The sequence below is a fragment of the Catharus ustulatus genome (genome assembly GCF_009819885.2).
Source record: "Catharus ustulatus isolate bCatUst1 chromosome Z unlocalized genomic scaffold, bCatUst1.pri.v2 scaffold_29_arrow_ctg1, whole genome shotgun sequence".
NCBI classification, from domain to species: Eukaryota; Metazoa; Chordata; class Aves; order Passeriformes; family Turdidae; genus Catharus; species Catharus ustulatus.
Window position 1 is genome coordinate 5,454,823 of NW_024879446.1, and position 18,090 is coordinate 5,472,912.

Consider the following 18,090-nt stretch of genomic DNA (forward strand, 5'->3'; position numbering starts at 1 on the left):
AAGACACACCGAACATACCAGATTCAACAGCACAGGCATTTCCTCGCTCTGTCCTTGGCAGGAGTTCTGTCCGTTCCTTATTTGTGACAGGAAAGCTCTGAATTAGACTCCGAACGGCATGTTTTGTACGGAGAGCCAAGTCACAAGTCATGACTGCATGTGTCAGTTCTGATACATCCTTCTTCCTTACAGTCAGGTATCGATTGGCTCCTTTTCTGTGAGACAGGAAAACATACCTTAGGAGTAAGTAACCTACTCTAGGTTAATTTTTATCTGTCAAGGAATAGGACTCTATGCAAAACCTTTGAAAAAAGAGATCACTTTGAAAGTTTTGTGAGAAGCTTCTTCAATGGACCCATTAAAACCACAAAGTATAAAAGCTAGTTGTCACAAAATGCATGTTACAAGTTTTTCCAAGCATGCATGCAGCAATAACAAAGATACTTACCTCTATGTCTACTTTCACACCTTTTTCTCTAAGACTGTTCCTTGCTACACAGTAGGGTATGTTGAAAACATCAATCAGGTTACCATTAATAATGAAATTCTATTTGTCTGCACCAAAAAACTTCAAAGTTGTACCCCAACTCACCCTTTGCTTTTAGATACCAGTCCAAGAGACTGACAGAGCCGGTGAACAAATGCTCTTTCAGTACTAGTGAAACTAGAAGGAAATTCCATCTCTAGAACAATAAATAATAATTAAAAAACAGCAGCAATGCAACAGACAGTAATCTTGACATATTAGCCCAATGTTACAGAATCACAGAATTGTTAGGATTGGAAAGCAGATCACCCAGTGCAAACCCCATGCTAAGGCAGAGTCATGTGGAGCAGGTGACAGAGGAACACACCCAAGTGGCTTTGGGATGTCTCCAGAGGAGGAAACTCCATGCTCTCCCCGGGCAGAAGTTCCAGTGCTCTGCTGCCCCCAATGGAAAGAAATTCTCCCTCGTGTTGAGATGGACCTTCTTGTGTTTTAATTTATGGCCACTGTTTCTTGTCCTGTCACCAAGAAGTCCACACAGTCCTCCTGGGACTCATCTTGGAGATATTTATATGCCTTAATGAGACCTCAGTCTTCTCTAGGCTAAACAGGCTCAGCTCCCAGACCTCTACTGGTAAGAAATGCTCCAGATCCCTCATCTCATCTCATCTCATCTCATCTCATCTCATCTCATCGGTCCCTGCTGCACCCCTCCCGTGGCTCCCTGCCTTTGTGCTGAGGAGCCCAGAGGTGGGCACAGCACCGCAGCTGTGCCTCACCCGGGCTGGGCAGAGGGCCAGGCTCCCCACCCTGACCCGCTGCCAGCGCCCTCCCAACACCCGCAGGTTGCCCCCGGGCCGGGCTGTGCCGCGCACCCGCCTCGTCCCCGCTCTGGAATCGCTCCAGGGCGAGATGCACCGCCATCTCCACCGCCTCGTCCACGCCGACGTCCCTGAGGGCCTCGGCCCGGGGGCGCACCGCGGCGGAGGCAGCCGAGCCCCCCGAGGCCCCGCTGGGCTGCCGCCGCGGGACCCGCCTGTGTCGCGACATGGCCCCGACACGGCCTCGACAGCCGCAAAATCGGAGCCCGCCGAGGGCCCGCACAGAGACGCTGGCGGCGGGGCGGGGCGTGGCGTGCCTGGGGTCACCAACCGCCGGAATCGCCCCCGAACGGAAGGAAATTGGCCCTTCTGCCCGCGTTAGGGTGTTGAAGCCTGCCTAGGTACTGAGCTATGTGCATGGCCGTGACCAAAAAGTGGCAATGGTACCCTCTATGGTCATAAATTACATTATTTAATGTAATTAAATTAAATTACATGTAATTAAATGTAATTTAATTAAACCATCGTTGTCTCGGCCCTCAGCCTCCCCACTCTGTAAAATGCTGCTTGCTCTTGATTTTGGATCTTCTTTTCCTGCTGTCCTTTGACTCCACGCTGAGGACGTGAGATAGAAATTAAACCCAAATCTCTTGGGCATGGCACAGGGCTCAGTAGTGAAGGCTGCTGCTTTGGAAATATCTTTAGGTCAGAAGGAGAGTACTTCGAAGAAAAAGAAACTACTCAGTTGTGAACTGGAGAATTGAATAAACAGAAAATAAACAGTCACTGTCTGATGTAGCTGGCTGAAAAATAGCTCTTGAGAGACCTTTACGAAAGCTGTGTACAAGGCTCATTTCAGCATAATTCTGCACTGAGAAGTCACACTGTCGCTGAACAATTGATCTATTCTAATGTTACATTTAAATTCTTTCTCAGTTTTCCAGTACAAGTATCTGCCTATGTTTCTTCAACCAAAGTACATAATGTCAGTGCCTCAGACCTTTTCCTATGACATTCAGTACTGCCACCTCAGAGCACATCACAGTTATTATGGAAAATTTAACACTTCAGCTGAATAAAATGAGGATTACGCTTATCATCCTTGGTATCAACAGCAACAACTGAGAGCTCATAACTCATTTGAAAGAGTCATATCAGAAATCTTTAATTAAGAACCCAGATCTCTCGACAGTTTCAGCCTCTTAACAGCATCATCTAGCCTTCCTACAGAAAAAAACGCCAGGATTCTACAAAATGATTCTTCAGGCCCAGTTCTGCTCTCGGTTTGCAATCCTGTAAATACCACTGGGCACACAGATCTGTTGGGTTAGGTCTCAACTATATGGCCAAGAGTGGGGAGAAGCCTGAGTGCATCCTGCATAAAAAATGCCTTAATACATGCCTTTTCTTCTTTCACTGCTTTTTTTAATCTCCGATGCTATTAGAAGGGTATAAAAATAGGACAGTGCAGTCACCCATGCACTGCCTGCTGCAGCCCTGTTAAGGACAAAATTGCAGTCTGCACTCAGCATATGAAAAAACATACGCAAAGACAGAATTGTGCTTACCCAAACTCTTAGACATGGAGGTTTTATTCTTTATAAATATTCTCTTAATAAAAATTACTACCTGTGGATTTTCATATTAGAATTAACAACCTGTAAGTCTTTCAAAATTCTGTTTTCATGATTGGCCTCAGAAATACCTTCTGGCTAATGTTTACTCAAAACAAATAACCCCCAAAATAAGAATTATTTCCTTCTATTAACGTATGTCCAAATGCCCATGTATTTTTTTTATAGGAAGAATTCAGAGGCAGTACAGTTTTATGCAAAAATACCTCTGTATGTTTAAATACAATTATTTTACCCTCCCTAGAGGCATTTTTACTGACTTATTTTCATTTTGCAGAACATTTTCTCTTTCATAAACACTGATGCTCCACAAAAGATGCCAGTTGTAAGAGAAAAAGAACTGCAATGGAAATTTGTGAAACAGTATTATCTATTATGTATTGTGTTAGATTGTGTCAGATTTGACTGCAAAATATTTAGTATTTCTGGCTTTTGTCTTTTTGGGATTTTTTAAAAGATTTTAACCACCAATTCTTCAAGATCAAGTTAATGAAAGAGCACAAGATTTATGTCGCTTTAAAAAAAAAAAAACAAAAACAAAAAACAACAAAAAAACCACAACCCCCCCCAAAAAACACTACACAGGGGTTTTTTAGGTAAATGTGTAACCAGACAACTGTTGGCTGCTGTGATTATTAAGAATCCCATTAAGTAAGTTATGTATTTACACACATTTAGGGACGTAAGACTAATGTCAATTATATCGAGACATATTTGTTTAATAAATTAACTGCAGTGAAAATGGTCATCTCTTGCTTTACTGCACAGTACTGTATGCACTGATAGTGTATAGCCTTTCAATCACTTCTGTCCCTGTAAAACAACCTCTCTCAAGTCCTCACTTGCCACAGTCCAGAGCATGGGCTGTTGAACTTCCAGGGGAAAACTGGAGCTCAAGGCATCTATAGAGTTCAGCAATGAATGCAGAATGCAGGCTGGGAAGACCATGATTCCCAACAGGGTCAAATATGCCCCAGTTCATCCCACAGCTTTCTCCACTACTCCTCACTCCTAAATTGAGGAACTCTAGTTTCCAGGGTGAGCAAATGACAGAAGACAGAAGGGAGAGTGGAATGATCCTGTGCTAGCAGATCTTCCTATGTCTAGATATAAAGGCAGCACGAAAACTACAGGGATCCCATGTCTAGTTAAGCTTAGGAGTAGACTGAAGGCAAAACAGTTTCATACCTGTGATTCATGTGGTTGTGTCTTTGCTGAAACTGGAACTGAGTGGAACTGATGTGCTCCCTAGGGAGATTTATTTATCCAGAATGTAATCTCCTGTTAGAATACTGTCTCACTCAAATAATTTGACTGAAATGATACCTATGTTGCAGAAATTCTTTGGAGGACAGAACACGTTTAAGTATTGCAGTCATCAGCAACCTGCAGAAAAAAGTTATTGAGGTTATCTCATAGTCACCGTCTACAAAAAGTCCATTTATCTTTACACGTGCCCCCACTTTTTTGACCAAAGTAGTATTTTGTTAACAGAGATATAGCTTCAAATAACATACTTTGATAAAATACAGTGTAAATATTCAATATATATTTTTAATATGTATATGCAAGAAATGAGGAAATTAATTTCTAACTTTCTGTATCCAATTTGTGGATCCTTAGGTAAGATCCAGGAGTAGGAATCTGTTTGAGTAGGAGAGAAGTTTAAGATATTTTTGGAAAAAGGGGCAAGTCTGTTCTCATTTCAATTCATCATCATCATCATGAAAAAGTATACTTTTTAGAATGGTATTACAAGGTGGTTGAGCATTTATAAAGGTGAAGAATGAGTAGGAAGCTTCTCAAAAGAGGCATTAATATTCTATCTAAAAATTAATATTCTATCTAAAATATTTTCAATCCTAAATAAAATACCTCAGTTTTGCAGATCACTCTTGGGAGCAGAAGGAGGAAAATCAGAAAAATCAACCTCACCAAAAAAAAAAAAAAGATAACTTCTTTTGAATATACTGTTTTGAGAATTTTCAAACAGCTCTACTTGCAAAGAATTCCACAGTAAAGTCTGCACAAGACTTGTATTTCTAGATGGAGCTTGAAATCATAAGTCTGTAATGAGAACTAAGGTGTCAGCAACTTCCGGGGTGTCAGCAACGTTTCGTTTTTCCTCCATATATAAGCCGCACCAGATTGTAAGCCGCACTTTCGTTCGCAGCGAGGATCTGCGTGCAACTTTCACAAAATTGCCAATTAATAATAGAATCGTGTGATCACGGGGTTTACTGACTCGGTCATGCTTGGGGTGGCCGCCAGGGAGTGGCCCTGGCCCCGCTTGCCGCTGCTGCCGGGAGGCAGGGGAGTGGTGTGCCCGCCAGCGTCGCCGGAAAGCGGGAGAGGGGCGTGCCCGGCCGGTGCCGCTGGGAGGAGGGAGTGGAGTGTGCCCAGCCAGGGCTGCCAGGAAGCAGGAGAGGGGCTTGCCCGGCCGGTGCCGCCTGGAGGAGGGAGAGGGGCATCCCTGGCTGCTGCCGCCGGGAAGAGGGAGAGGGGCGTGCCCAGCTGGTGCCGCCATGAAGCAAGAGAGGGGTGTACTTGGCTGCTGCCACTGGGAGGAGGGAGAGGGGCTTGCCGTGCTGGTGGGAAGAGGGAGAGGGGCTTGCCCGGTTGGTGCCGCCGGGAAGAGGGAAAGGGGCGTGCCCGGCTGGTGCCGCCGGGAAGAGGGAGAGGGGCGTGCCCGGCCAGTGCCGCCGCCGCACCCCCCAGGCCCGGGCAACGCTGCTGCTGCGGCACTGCTGCTGCGCTGCTGCTGCCCCGCCACCTGGGGCTGGGCGGGCTCCGCCTTGGCTCGGGGCTGCTGCTGGCTCAGACTTCTAGGTTGGGAACTTTCCAAAATTTGTTCATATATAAGCTGCTCCTGAATGTAAGCCACACTTCCAGTTTGGGAGCAAAATTTTAGTCAAAATGGTGCGGCTTATAATCGTGAAATTACTGTAACGTGAAGAAAGTGACTTCAAACACAAGATTTTGATGAGAACTTAACTAGTAATTTCCTAGCTAAACCATGGCTCTGTTAGCAGCAGATGCTACACGATGATGTTTTAAAAAACATTAGTTTGAACTCACATTATATGTCTGTTACTTTAAATTTTGTTACGATGAAGATCAATAAGCAAAGATGGTCTTTATCTGAAGCCGGCTGAAACACAGAATAATCTCTCCTTTGATAGGCATTTCATAGGCATTGCCACCAGGAATTGCTTTTGATCCTAATGCACATCAAAATCTTCAGTCTGAATACCTAAGCAGTGGCAGCAATTAGAATAGCTAATTCTCGCATCTACTTTACAGCAACATCAAAAATAAGCATTTTCTAAGTTACATCATAGAAAATAAAGTAGGTTTTAAATTTCACTTTCCTAATGAGAAAAAAAAAAAAAGTTTACATAGGAAATAACTTTTACTTAGCCCTTTTGAACTTTTACTTAGCCCTTCTATTACCTGGGCATGGTTTATATAAGCTAGGCACAGATTTAGATCTGAGCATATTTACATCTTAGTAGCTTGGTGTACATCTGCAAAGACATGTTATGTGAGTGCGAGCGGCCAAGCTAGCTCCACCATGGTCCCATGTCCCAGCCTGGCCTTTGTTGTCCCCAGGGAGGGTGGGCTGACCTGGCTCGATGGCTGGGTGGGTCCTGGCTGGCAGGCCCTGCCATGCCTTCCCAGGCAGCCCCCACAACCTCTGGCCTCCCAGTCCCTCGAGATTTTGATTGTAATACTGATACAACAAACCATGGATTGGGATCTGACCTGAGTGCAGAGGATCCAGGTGATTACAAATTATAAGTTAAGTTGTATTATAAATTCCCTGCCATCCAAGTTACAGACTGTACTATATTGACTCTGCTTGTAGAAGTCTGTGCCATTCTAATAATAAATTCCCTTCTACATCAATCATAACATCCTGTTAAGAAAACAAAGTTTTAATTGTTCCTATGATTTAGTGTCATGCTAACTCTGCCATTATCACCAAGAGAACCCATCTGCATTGTGTGACAGTGCCATTCAGACAACACGGACATGTCTATTAACCAAGAACTCATCGAGCAACAAGTAACTTTTTAGCAAGTGTGTAAAAATGGCTGGATGTAGTATTTAAGAAACTGAAAGGGATGGTATTCTGCGCAGTTGGACTCTGGATGCTGAGAAGGTTCTGCATTGCATACCCTGACTACCTTGCTCAATGGAATATTACTAAATTAAAACTTCCTGCTTGCAAATTGAGTTACTTTTTGTTGACGGGTTTTGAAAGAGATTAATTGAAAAGTGCTACGGCTGAATGTCATCTAGAAGGAAGTTTTCCTCTTTTTTTGGTCAATTGATTTTGGTCATTTGGCAGCTTTTTATACAGTGACTTAAGTTGTTTTCTACTGCAAACTCATCTATAGTTAAATTTAGAGAGGTTTACAGTACATTTCTTTTTCTATTGTTTAACATGTAATTTGAGGTAGATTTGACTTTCAGAGATCACATGAACCTAAGTGCTCTATTGATTTGGTGGAAAGTCTGAGAAGTCCAGCATATCTGGAAATCAGGCTTCTCCTACCCATCTTTCAGAGATCACAGATTTTGGGTATATAAATGTCGGAGATTGAGAGCAGCTAACAATGCTACAGCATTGTTATTAACATTTGCATTGACTGTCTGCTATATGCTTATTTGCATTTAGAATTCAGGGCATTATGGAAAATTAATATTGTAGAATATAGATTAATATTGAAAAACTACAGATTCATTTAACTGACGTAGAAGACAAGTGAACAAATGCCAAAGAATTGACAGTTAAAACCCACAGTCTTAAATAGAAAACATACAAACTTTTTAAAGATTTCAGAAATATCAAGCCTATTCTCCTACTCACAACAGCAAGGAACTCGCACTCCTTGCCCTCCTTCCTTGCTCTCTCTTCACAGCTTTCTAGGCACCACCCCTCGCACTCGGGACACTTCAGGCAGGATGGTACTTTCTGATGCACAGCATACATTGGTTTTAAATGTAGGGGGTTTGTCATCTGAAATTCACATTCGTAGCTGTAGGAGTGATCTGCCACAAAATTACCAGCAGGCACAGGAATGTGGCGAACTGCAGCATATAGTATTGCTTTCCAGCTGATGTGATGCATCTTTTAAAAAAAATTAGATGGGCATCACGATACAAGCCAGCAAGCCCAGCTGTTTTTATAGTCTTGCATGCCATACCACAGCTAGGATATCAGCTTTTCCTATCAGCAAGGAGGAACTGGTAACAGGGAAGTCAGAAACCACCGCACCAGGTTTTTTTAGGACTGGTGCAAAGGCAAAAAAGTCAACTACAGCTGATCCCCAGAAACGGAAAAGACAGTAGGAAAAATTCAATTAAATTCAAAAATTTTTCTCAATGAACAGGGAGAGGATAAGGAATGGGTGAATTTCTGATCCACAAAGAAAGCTACTGTGTAAATCGTGCAGCTAGGATGAGAACAAAAGATAGTGTGTTATCTACATTAGAAGAGAAGTGGGACATTAATTAAAAAAAGGTGAGAACTGGCGAACTGTGAGGCTTAGCAGATAGCATCAGGATGGAGAGAGATTGTTCTTGGAGATTCTCATTTCGGTATTTTGGATCGATCTTGCTCCATTGATACTGGCGGTCAGGAAACACTGTTTTAGGACTCACAGATTTACAGAATCAAAGAATATCGAAAGATGAAAGGGACTCATACAAACACCTCGAGTTCAACTCCCTGTGGTTAGAATTTGCATTCTTAGTAAGAAGCAGTGCTTGCTATATTTGCAGAATGTGTGCAAAGATTCTTTTGTGTGGTATCGTCTATGGGATCTGGCTGAAGAAAATGTTGTTTGACTTCACATCTCCTCCAGTCCTCAGTGTAAACAAACAGCTGCAGTAATCAGCTGATAACACACATGAGCAACATCCTGCCTAGGGCTAAAAAAGCATGTGGTAAGACTAAGAGTGAGACTACTGTAGGTCAGGAGATGGAACATCTGAAAGGATAGTTACAATTTTTTCTGGTTTCAGTGCCTTGAAAAAGTATGGAACTGTGTTGATTCCACATTACAGTGCCCTGGTCATCCAGCAAGAACTAATGTGAGTAATGTAATTTGGAAACCTGCAGAGACCGAGACAACACGAGACTGAGTGTATGCATGCTTACACTTGCAAGTAGTTTTAGTTAATAAAATGCCAGAGGGACTCTTTACCTTGCAATGACTTACATAATCAAGGTAGAATAAATATTAACAATTAGAACTGTTGCCATCAGTTAATGTATTCAAAAGACACAGTGCAACAAGCGTGATAACTTTGCTGAATTTATATATTCATTAATCCCTGTCAGCAACAAGGAAGATCAAGAGGCTTGTGGCATGAACTAGATATGTTCAAAGACTTAATTAATGGAAGAAGGATTATATACTATATACTTATTAGATAGTATGAGGGAAACATATGTCCTTAATAACAAGGTCTTTTTTTTTTTTTTTTTTCAAATACAGAAACAGGTTAGGACAAAAATTAGTTCACCCAAATTAATCACAGGGTGATAGAGCAGGAAACATGATGTGTATGTAAACTGAAATGCTGTTCTAGACTGTTTCAGACTACCTGTTTCCAGCAGAGATAAAACAGATTGTTTCACTTCTTCTCAGAGGAATAAGAATAAAAAGCACTGAATAAAACCTAATTAGGTATTAAGAAAGGTGGCAAAGAACTGAAGGAAATGAAGAAGCTGTACAATACAGGCACAATTTTCTTTTTTTCCTCTGGCCACATGATACTACAAAGAAGACTACTTTTCTTTAAACGAAAAGGAGACCAAGAGGCAGGGAAGGCTATAGGCCACAAACATGTTTAGAGACAGAAAAACGAATTATCGACTTCACAGGTAAAATTTGATCAGTGGAAAGGAACTGGATGAGTCAAGAGGGGCTGGCTTTTACCTGACCAGTACCCCATTAAACAGTCTGGAGTGCAAACACGGGGCTACAGAAAAACGCTGAGGTTTGTTGGCTTCCACAGACCGGCCGCAGCCAAAGCAGCGCCCCCGGAGCAGGGAGCCGGGCCTGCCCGGTTCAAGGAGAACAAGAGACACACAGGGCGGGTTTGGGTCGCCTCGCACTCGGCGGCTCCCGGTAGAGAGGGCAGCCGGCCCTGGGGCGGCGACACCGCCCGTTCGCTCCCGGTGGGTCCCGCCGTAATCCTGGCGCCGGGCGACGCCGCGCGCAGGCGGGAGCTCCGAGCCTCAGCCGTCCTCATCGCCGCTCCGAGCCCCGGCGGGGTCGCGGCCCGGGTGTCATTCCGCGGGCGGTGAGTGCCGAGCCGGCAGGGCCCCCCGCCTCGGCTTTGTGCTCCCGCTCACACTTTGCAGGAGCTGCGGGACTGGGAATCCCGGGCTCCCGAGGCAGCCTTGCCTCCTCCTCCTTTCCCCCCCCGCCTCCTCCTCCTCCGGAACGGGGCGCATGATGGCGGCAGCCGCCGTAGCGGAGGTGAGCAGCGCCGGCAGCAGCAGCACCGATACCTCCAGTACGGGCGAGGAGGAGAGGATGAGGCGCCTCTTCCAGACCTGCGACGGCGATGGGGATGGCTTCATCAGCAGGTAGCGACAACGAGCGGCGGCTATTCGCTGGTGCGGAGCCGTCCCGTCCTTTCCTTCGCCCCACGTCCCCGGCGCTCAACTTGTGGGCGAGTTGGAGCAGTGGTGGGAGCGCCGCAGCTCCCACCCTCTGCCGCCGGCACCGGAGCCAGGGGCTCCAGCGGGGCCTCGGCAGCGAGACTTCCCGGGACAGCGGGCGAACCATGCCCGCCGCACTTCCACCTCCGCCGGGGCTGAAAGGTGACGTCTCCCATCCTGGGTTCATCACCTCTTGCCCCGGGCAGGTGGTTTTTGCAAGTAAACACACAAAAAACCGGTCGTGGGTAGTCTAGGAGAAAACTCCGAAAACCCTTACTATTGTCTCGGAACGATTTTGCTTTGTCAGTGCGTTTTAGTCAATATTCTTGTTATACAGTTTCGTTTAAGTTCCTCTGCTGGTCCTCAGAGAGTTTGAGGAGTGTCGCCCAGGCTGATGGATTTTGGTGGGGAAGGGTGAGCTTGTATATTTGTAGTAGATGGCTCGAAATGCCATAGTGCAATGTTTACGTGTCTGGAAGCAGTGGCAGTGTGTTTTGGTCAGGAGGTGGTTTTGTGGCGGTGGTGTTTCTGAGTTCTCACGCCATAATTTTAAAAAATAATCAACTTTAAAAGGCGGGATTTGCCAGAGGCCGTGGAAACTTGCATTTTCAAAATGAAACTTACGGTGTTGCCTGCAATTAGTAAGTGCCTCTAGAGAACTGGGGCAGTGAGGGAATTTCTTAAGTCTTCCATTTAACCTGTAACCTAATAATATGACCCCTACAGAAGGGCAAGTAAACTTGAATCCCCACCGTCATCTCTTTGGAACCAGAAAGTTGTTGAAAATCTGTAACAATTGTCAGTCACTTTAAAAATAAAGTTCAAGGGTTGTGATATTTCTTATCTAAACAGCTCCCTGAACACTCTATTTTTTTCCCCCTTGGTCTAATGATTATTTTGACAGTTGTGGTTTTGAATATAAACTTTGAAAATGTGTGCTTTCCAACCAGTGTGCTAAGACTGATTGTTTTTCATTTGTTTGTGGTCTTCATGGAATTTACTCTGATGTCTGAAAACTTATGATGTTCTCCTCAAGTGTACTCTGTCTCCTCAGAGCACACTTGCTCTTCTATACTGTCACTTTTTCTGCAATGTGAGCTCTTAATTTAAAGACCTTACTAGGAGAATGTAGTATTTTAGTGTTTCATAGGTTGAGAGATGTTGTCATGACACAAGTTACTAATTTCTCATCGACTAATCCATGTTCCCTAAGTTTTGTCGTAGATTTGTATTCTGTTTTCTTCAAAGTAGGTTTTTCAGAATGTCACTTGAACGACAGTATTGAAAACGCAAGGAGGTGTCTGAGTAGGGACATTGGATTTCATGAGGAAATGGCAATAAAGCTCAGGGCCCAGCAGTGGTTGAAAGTCCCTCAGGAGATGGTGGGTTCATTTTTGAAGGTTGCTGATACTTTGCTTCAGAAGGGAGTTGTGCCTTCAAGGCAGAACTGGTGTGGCCTTTATCAGAGAATACAGTGTTACAAGTTACTTTCTTCCTTTACATCTCTGTATGTGTGACAAAGTAGTGAAGGAATATTAAAGAACTTATCTTTGACATGACTTTACTTCCTTAGCTAACCTGGGTGATGAGTTGTTTAAATGGAATGCCTTTCTTGCTTTCTGCAGTTATTCAATTTTGCTTATAATCTGTTTTATGGCAGTGGCTTGTGCAGGAGGAGACTTGTCCAGTTGGATTTGGATGTCTTTGTAGTATGTACCACCATAATATTATAGACAGCTCTGTCAGGTTCATGGACTCACAATGTCCCTGTTAAAAGTATAGTGCCTGGGGGTTTGTTGTTGTTTAGAGTCCTAATGTTTAGGTAATTGCATGTTTTTTAATGTAACAAATTAAAATAAAGGCAAAAATGTTACAGCTGCTTTTACACTAAATTTCATCTTGCCATTTTCTGCTTGCTGTTTGATTGTGGGGTTTGTGGTTTTTGTTTTGTTTTGTTTTATACGGGCCAGTTGCTTGGCTTTCCTGTTCCTTCTTGCACTGCTTCTTTGCACTTATCTTTGCTCATGCTGTGGCCAGCAATTTTTTTGCCTTTCTTGCAGACCCAATGGAGATTGAGGACTGACTTCTGCATGTCATGATGTCTTTCACAGCAGGTTAAAAATGGGAATAAATTCCCAGTCATAGCTGCAAAGAGCTGAAAACACAGAAGCTAGCACTATAAAATCATCTCCTTCCTTGTGTACTAGAACTAGACTTGTCTGTGATCAATAATCTATTACTATCACTAAAAAGAAGCTGTTACATGGGCTTCTTTTTGAAAACTAGCTTATTTTCAGTGCAATGGGGTTGAAATTTGCAGCTTTGTGGCTGCTACTGAGTAAAAATTTTATCTTTGAGAATTAGTATCTCTTCTATTTGCAGGCCTGAAGCTTGGTCAGTCATTTCTTTACCTAGCATATGCAGCAGTTTGTTTATAATGTTTCTTTTCTCCTAGCTGCATAGCTGTTAAAGAAAAGAAGATCTTTGTACTTGGAGCAAGGGCAGGCATTTTGTGTGTGTGTGTTTATTTAGTTCATATTGCGTGAGGAAAAGAGATGTTTGCATTCCTAATGAAATAACATGGTGTCTTAGCTGTGGAAATGCTTTGTTGTGCATCAAACTGTAATAAACCTCTTCAAATAGTTGCAGGGAAGTACAGGCACAGATGGTGAGGAGGAGCATGTCCTGAGATACTGATTAATTTTCAGGCTCTCAGCTGAGCTGTTGATTCATTTTGAGGCTCTGAAGCAGGACGATATCAAAATACTAAAGCGTAATTAGGGATGTACCATTGGTGGGTATAATCCTGAAGGCACTGAACTGTGGGGTAGGAAATGCTAAACTGGTGTCTCTGAGCCTTGCATTGACATATGCATATTGAAATTTTGCAGCATCCAGCTAGACAAAAGTACTAAGAAGACACCAAAGTTTTAACTTGGTGGCTTGTACTGAAAAGGCTTTTGATTCTTTTGGGGTTAATTACTTAATTACTTAATTATTTTAACATCTTGCAAATGTTTGGCTTTTTTCTGATACTTCTACAATAAGAGGTAATTTCACAAAAACCAGCTAACCAACCAACCAACCAAAAAGTACCCATCCCCCCAACTCAGTTGCAAAACAGTCCACAATTAAGGCTGGGCTCTGAATGCTTGAGATCAGCTGGATGAGCATTGCTGAGAGCAGAAGGCAGCCTTAAACACTGTTTACAGCAGAACTTTTGCAGCTGTAGCTGGATTAACAGTAAAATGTTAACTGAAAAACCAGTAATTGCTTTCCTTTGTTTTATTCTGTTTGCTTTGAAAAGCTTCAGATTCTGATATTAACATTTTTAGTTTCAGAGAGTTGGTGAATTGTGGAGGACATGTGTGCTTTTTCCTTTTTTTGTTTTTTGATGCTATCTGCATATGTAGCCTTGAATGCTGGGTTTTTATGGGTGACAGGCTAGATTAATATAATCTTCAAAAAATAGTTGACTTGTAGCTTTATTATATGTGGATTGTACTGAAATTCCATTTAGCACATAATGAATTTACAGTAGTTTCACGAATACAAGCCGCACGGATTATAAGCCGCACCCCCGGTGCCTCGACAATGTTGCTGTCTTTGTCAATAGATAAGCCGCACCCCGAATATTAGCCGCACTTTCGTTCGTCGCGAGAATCCGTGCGCAGCTTTCACAAATTGGCCAATTAGTAACAGGATCGCGGCATAGCGGGCTTTACTGGCTCGGGGCGGGGCCAGGCAGGCTCGGCCCGCTCATGGTTGCCGACGGGGCCGGGTGGCCCAGCTCAGCGCCACGGCTCGGCGGGGCTGGCCGGGTGGTGCTGCCGCCGCCGCCGGGCTCGCTGGCCCCCCTCTCCCGTCAGCACCGCCCCGCTGCCGCGTTCGCTCGCCCGGCTGGCAGGGCTGCCGCCGCCGCCGCCGGGCTCGCCGTCCGCCCCGCTGCCGCTTTCGCTCGCCCCGCGCCGCGCCTCGCGAGCGCCGCGCCCGCCCCGCGCCGCGCCCGACCCGCGGCGCTTTCGCGGCTCGCGGCGGCGCTTTCGCGGCTCGCGGTTCGCGGCTCGCGGTTCGCGGCTCGCGGCTCGCGGCTCGCGGTTCGCGGCTCGCGGCTCGCGGCGGCGCTTTCGCGGTTCGCGGCTCGCGGCTCGCGGTTCGCGGCTCGCGGTTCGCGGCTCGCGGTTCGCGGCTCGCGGTTCGCGGCTCGCGGCGGCGCTTTCGCGGCTCGCGGTTCGCGGCTCGCGGTTCGCGGCTCGCGGCTCGCGGCTCGCGGTTCGCGGCTCCCGGCGGCGCTTTCGCGGCTCGCGGTTCGCGGCTCCCGGCGGCGCTTTCGCGGCTCGCGGCTCGCGGCTCGCGGCTCGCGGCTCGCGGTTCGCGGCTCGCGGTTCGCGGCTCGCGGCTCGCGGTTCGCGGCTCGCGGCGGCGCTTTCGCTCGCCGGGCGGCGCTTTCGCGAGCGCCGCTTTCGCTCGCCCCGCCGGCAGGGCTGCCGCCGCCGCCACCATGCTCGCCGGCCGCCCCCTCCCGTCTGCACCGCCGCCGCGTTTCCTCGCCCTGGCCGGCACTGCAGGCCCCCGCACCGCCGGGCTCCCCCACGCTGCTGGCCCCGATTATGCTGGGCTTCCCCCGCTGCCAGGCAGCCCCACCCGCCGGCCTTCCTGCTTCTGCCATGCTCCCCTGCACTGCTAGCCCCAGTTCTCCCGGGCTCCCCCGCCCTGCTGGCTCAGGCTCTGCCGCCCGCCCCCGACACTGCTGGCCCCGCCTCTGCCAGGCTTTCCCACCTCTGCCGGGGCCGGCCGGGCTCCAGCTTGGCTTGGGGCTGCCGCGGGCTCTCACTTCCGTGTTGGCAGCTTTTAGAATTTTGTTAATAGATTAGCCGCCCCGGAATATTAGCCGCACTTCCGGGTTTCCACCAAAATTTTGGTCAAATTGGTGCGGCTTGTATTCGTGAAATTACTGTAATCCTCATTGCAGAAGTCACTAAGTTTTGGATTACTCTATTGTAACATTGTGAGGTGTAAAGGTAACTTTAAATCTGCAGGAAATACTTTTGCTTTAAAAATGGAGGTATGAGCTGTGGAAATAATCAATGAAGAAAAAATTAATTTTGTTATTAAGCTACAAATATACTAGGTTTCCAATTTTAACTCTTAAGCGTGGAGAAATAATTTTAGGATTGTGAAGAAAAAGTGAAGCTAGTATTTAGTTCAGCTGGAACTTTGTCATTATATTAACATATTAACGATAATGGAAATAAGTTTTGTTTGTAGAGTTTGTTTGAAAACTTTTGTCTGTGTACACTTTTTTTTTTAATACTGGGTCAATGTCTTACAGAAAGTCTTGGTTAAAGTAGAGTAAGATGTTAAAAACCCAGTAAACCTACTAACTTTGTAATTAGCTTATATAACCTGTTAAAAGGACATGCTGCGTGACTGTGCCTTCTGTAGCCCTACACAGAAGCAGTTAAAAGGAACTATTTGGATTTGATTTGTTACCTGAGTAGTTTTAGTGGGACATGGCTTTGGGAGCTCAAAACCTTTGCAACTACAGGCTGATCCTTCCCTTTTTAGTTATACAGCAGTAGAACATTCATACTTTTCTTGCTGAATGTATTTTGCACCCCTCCCCCCTCTTCAGTGTTTCTATATCTAGTGGCTACGTGCTACTAGAGGAGAAAACCCTGTATTTTCAAGAAGACAAGGTGTTAATCTATTAATTATCTTTTTAAGAGAGGAGATTTTTCTGCTATGGTCTCTGTTACTCTCCACAGCAGTTGCTATCATTTCATTTAATCTTTTTTTCACGTGTTTGATTCTGCTAATGTGCTTCAACTTCCATGCTTAACATTTGAAGAGACAACCATTGAAGCACGTAAGGACCGATAAAATGAAGGGGCAAAATCAGTGTGGATTATCTGTGACCAGTCAAGTTACCACTGCTGGTAAAACCCTTATTTAATCCATAAGGTGACCATTTATGGAGTCATGCAAACATGTTCAGTCAGGATCTCTGAAAACTTACTTTGGGCATGAGTTAATATTCTGCATGTAGAGGCTTTCTAGTCTCTGCAGGGTATTCTGTACTGGTGGAAAGCAGTATCAGGAACAAGCTGTTGTGAATGCTGAAATGTCAGCAGACTAGGGAGAGATAAAGCCATTATCCTAAAGCAAGAAGTTTATAAAAGGTCAAGTCTAACAGAACAGGTGGAAATAGAAAACTGCCTTTGAAGTCTTGTGAGAGAAATAATATTTATTCTTACTAGCTTTGCAGCTACTGGGATTTCAAATTTCAAAAGTAGTTTGATCCCAGTACTGTACAGTCCTAAGTCTGGCCTCTATCCAGCTGTCTAACAAGGAGACATCATTTAGAAGCATTCTGCAAAATGTCAACAAGACTGGGACTAAGCTTTGGTTAGACCTTGCCTTCAGTCTGCCTCTTCACATAGCTGGGCTGTTCTTACAATGAAGATAAAAAATTTAAGACCTCAATAGGGTATTTTATTCTCACTTGAGGTCTGGACTATTTGCTCTGTGTTTTCTTTAAACCAACTCGGTTTTAAAAATTCTAGAGGGAAAAAATTCCCAAATCTCCAAATCCCCCAAACCACCTCCCCAAACCTTGGTAAAATGTAATTTTTCCATGCACTACTGCTTTAGTTTGTCTTGACAACAGTTTCAGCTTCCAGATTCTGTTCCTAGACTTGATTGTAGTCTTCATCCATCTCCATTAGGAGGCTGTCACAGGATTTGTGATCCATGTAACTGAAGGATTGCTTTTATATGGATACAGCACAATACTTACTGTACGCCAAGTAAAACGGTGACTGGAAGCACTGTGGTGTTTCTCACATAATTGTAGTTTTTCTGTTTCTCCTGGGACTTGCCTTAGTCAGTGATTCCACAGTTGTATAGAATTTTGTGGGGTTTTAGTCCAGCTTTGTCTTCCACAGGTCCTCTCAAAGAATCATAACCAAAAAAGGAATAAGTTACAGGGAAAGCCAGGAGGGTGGATGTATATGAAAAGCCAGAGACATGCTTAGTTTAGGATGAAGAAAGAGGTATCTCTTTTGTTAAATATTGTGTCTAGAAAATACACCAAGAATCAACATTCATTAGGGGATTATGTATTTCAAAGTCTGTATTTCTTACAACTGGTACACAGTCAAAGGAATATATTCAAACTTGAATTTTCTGAACATATTATATTTTTAATTGGCTAGCACTCCAGTTCTTATGTAAACATCAGATTCTTGAAAGGTGTTTTAGCTGGAGCTGTTAATATTTTAAACTTAGTGAAGTTAGTTGGTTTGTTTTACATATTGCTTTTTGCTTTCCTCATTGGCATGGTAGAAGGGCCTAAAGCATATATCTCAGGCTTGTTGTTACATGATATTACTGTATATTCTTTCTTAGGACCTTGTTGTTCAGATAGATTGTACTGTGGAAAAACTGCCCAAACAATAATTA

The 18,090-nt window shown here is 44.6% G+C and overlaps 2 protein-coding genes across 7 annotated transcripts in view; one reads left to right on the plus strand and one right to left on the minus strand.

Annotated features, from left to right (window-relative positions):
• LOC117011237 (3'-5' RNA helicase YTHDC2-like) overlaps positions 1 to 1,607 on the minus strand; it is a 34,221-nt gene extending 32,614 nt beyond the window's left edge. For 3 of the 4 annotated variants that reach the window (XM_033086576.1, XM_033086575.1, XM_033086577.1), the window contains exons 1-3: positions 1,363 to 1,606; positions 593 to 683; positions 19 to 215 (exon numbers count right to left, since the gene is read on the minus strand). In XM_033086576.1, coding sequence (XP_032942467.1) covers positions 19 to 215; positions 593 to 683; positions 1,363 to 1,537 — 463 coding nt within the window. In that variant the 5' untranslated portion in view covers positions 1,538 to 1,606. Of the gene's footprint in view, positions 1 to 18; positions 216 to 592; positions 684 to 1,362 lie in introns of all 4 variants that reach the window. The other variant, XM_033086579.1, reaches the window with a different exon arrangement.
• Positions 1,608 to 10,269: 8,662 nt separating this feature from the next.
• MCC (MCC regulator of WNT signaling pathway) overlaps positions 10,270 to 18,090 on the plus strand; it is a 206,536-nt gene continuing 198,715 nt past the window's right edge. The window contains exon 1 of one of the 3 annotated variants that reach the window (XM_033086586.2): positions 10,270 to 10,551. In XM_033086586.2, the coding sequence (XP_032942477.1) occupies positions 10,415 to 10,551 (137 nt within the window). In that variant the 5' untranslated portion in view covers positions 10,270 to 10,414. The remainder of the gene's footprint in view (positions 10,552 to 18,090) is intronic. The other 2 variants (XM_042780199.1, XM_033086588.2) reach the window with 2 other exon arrangements.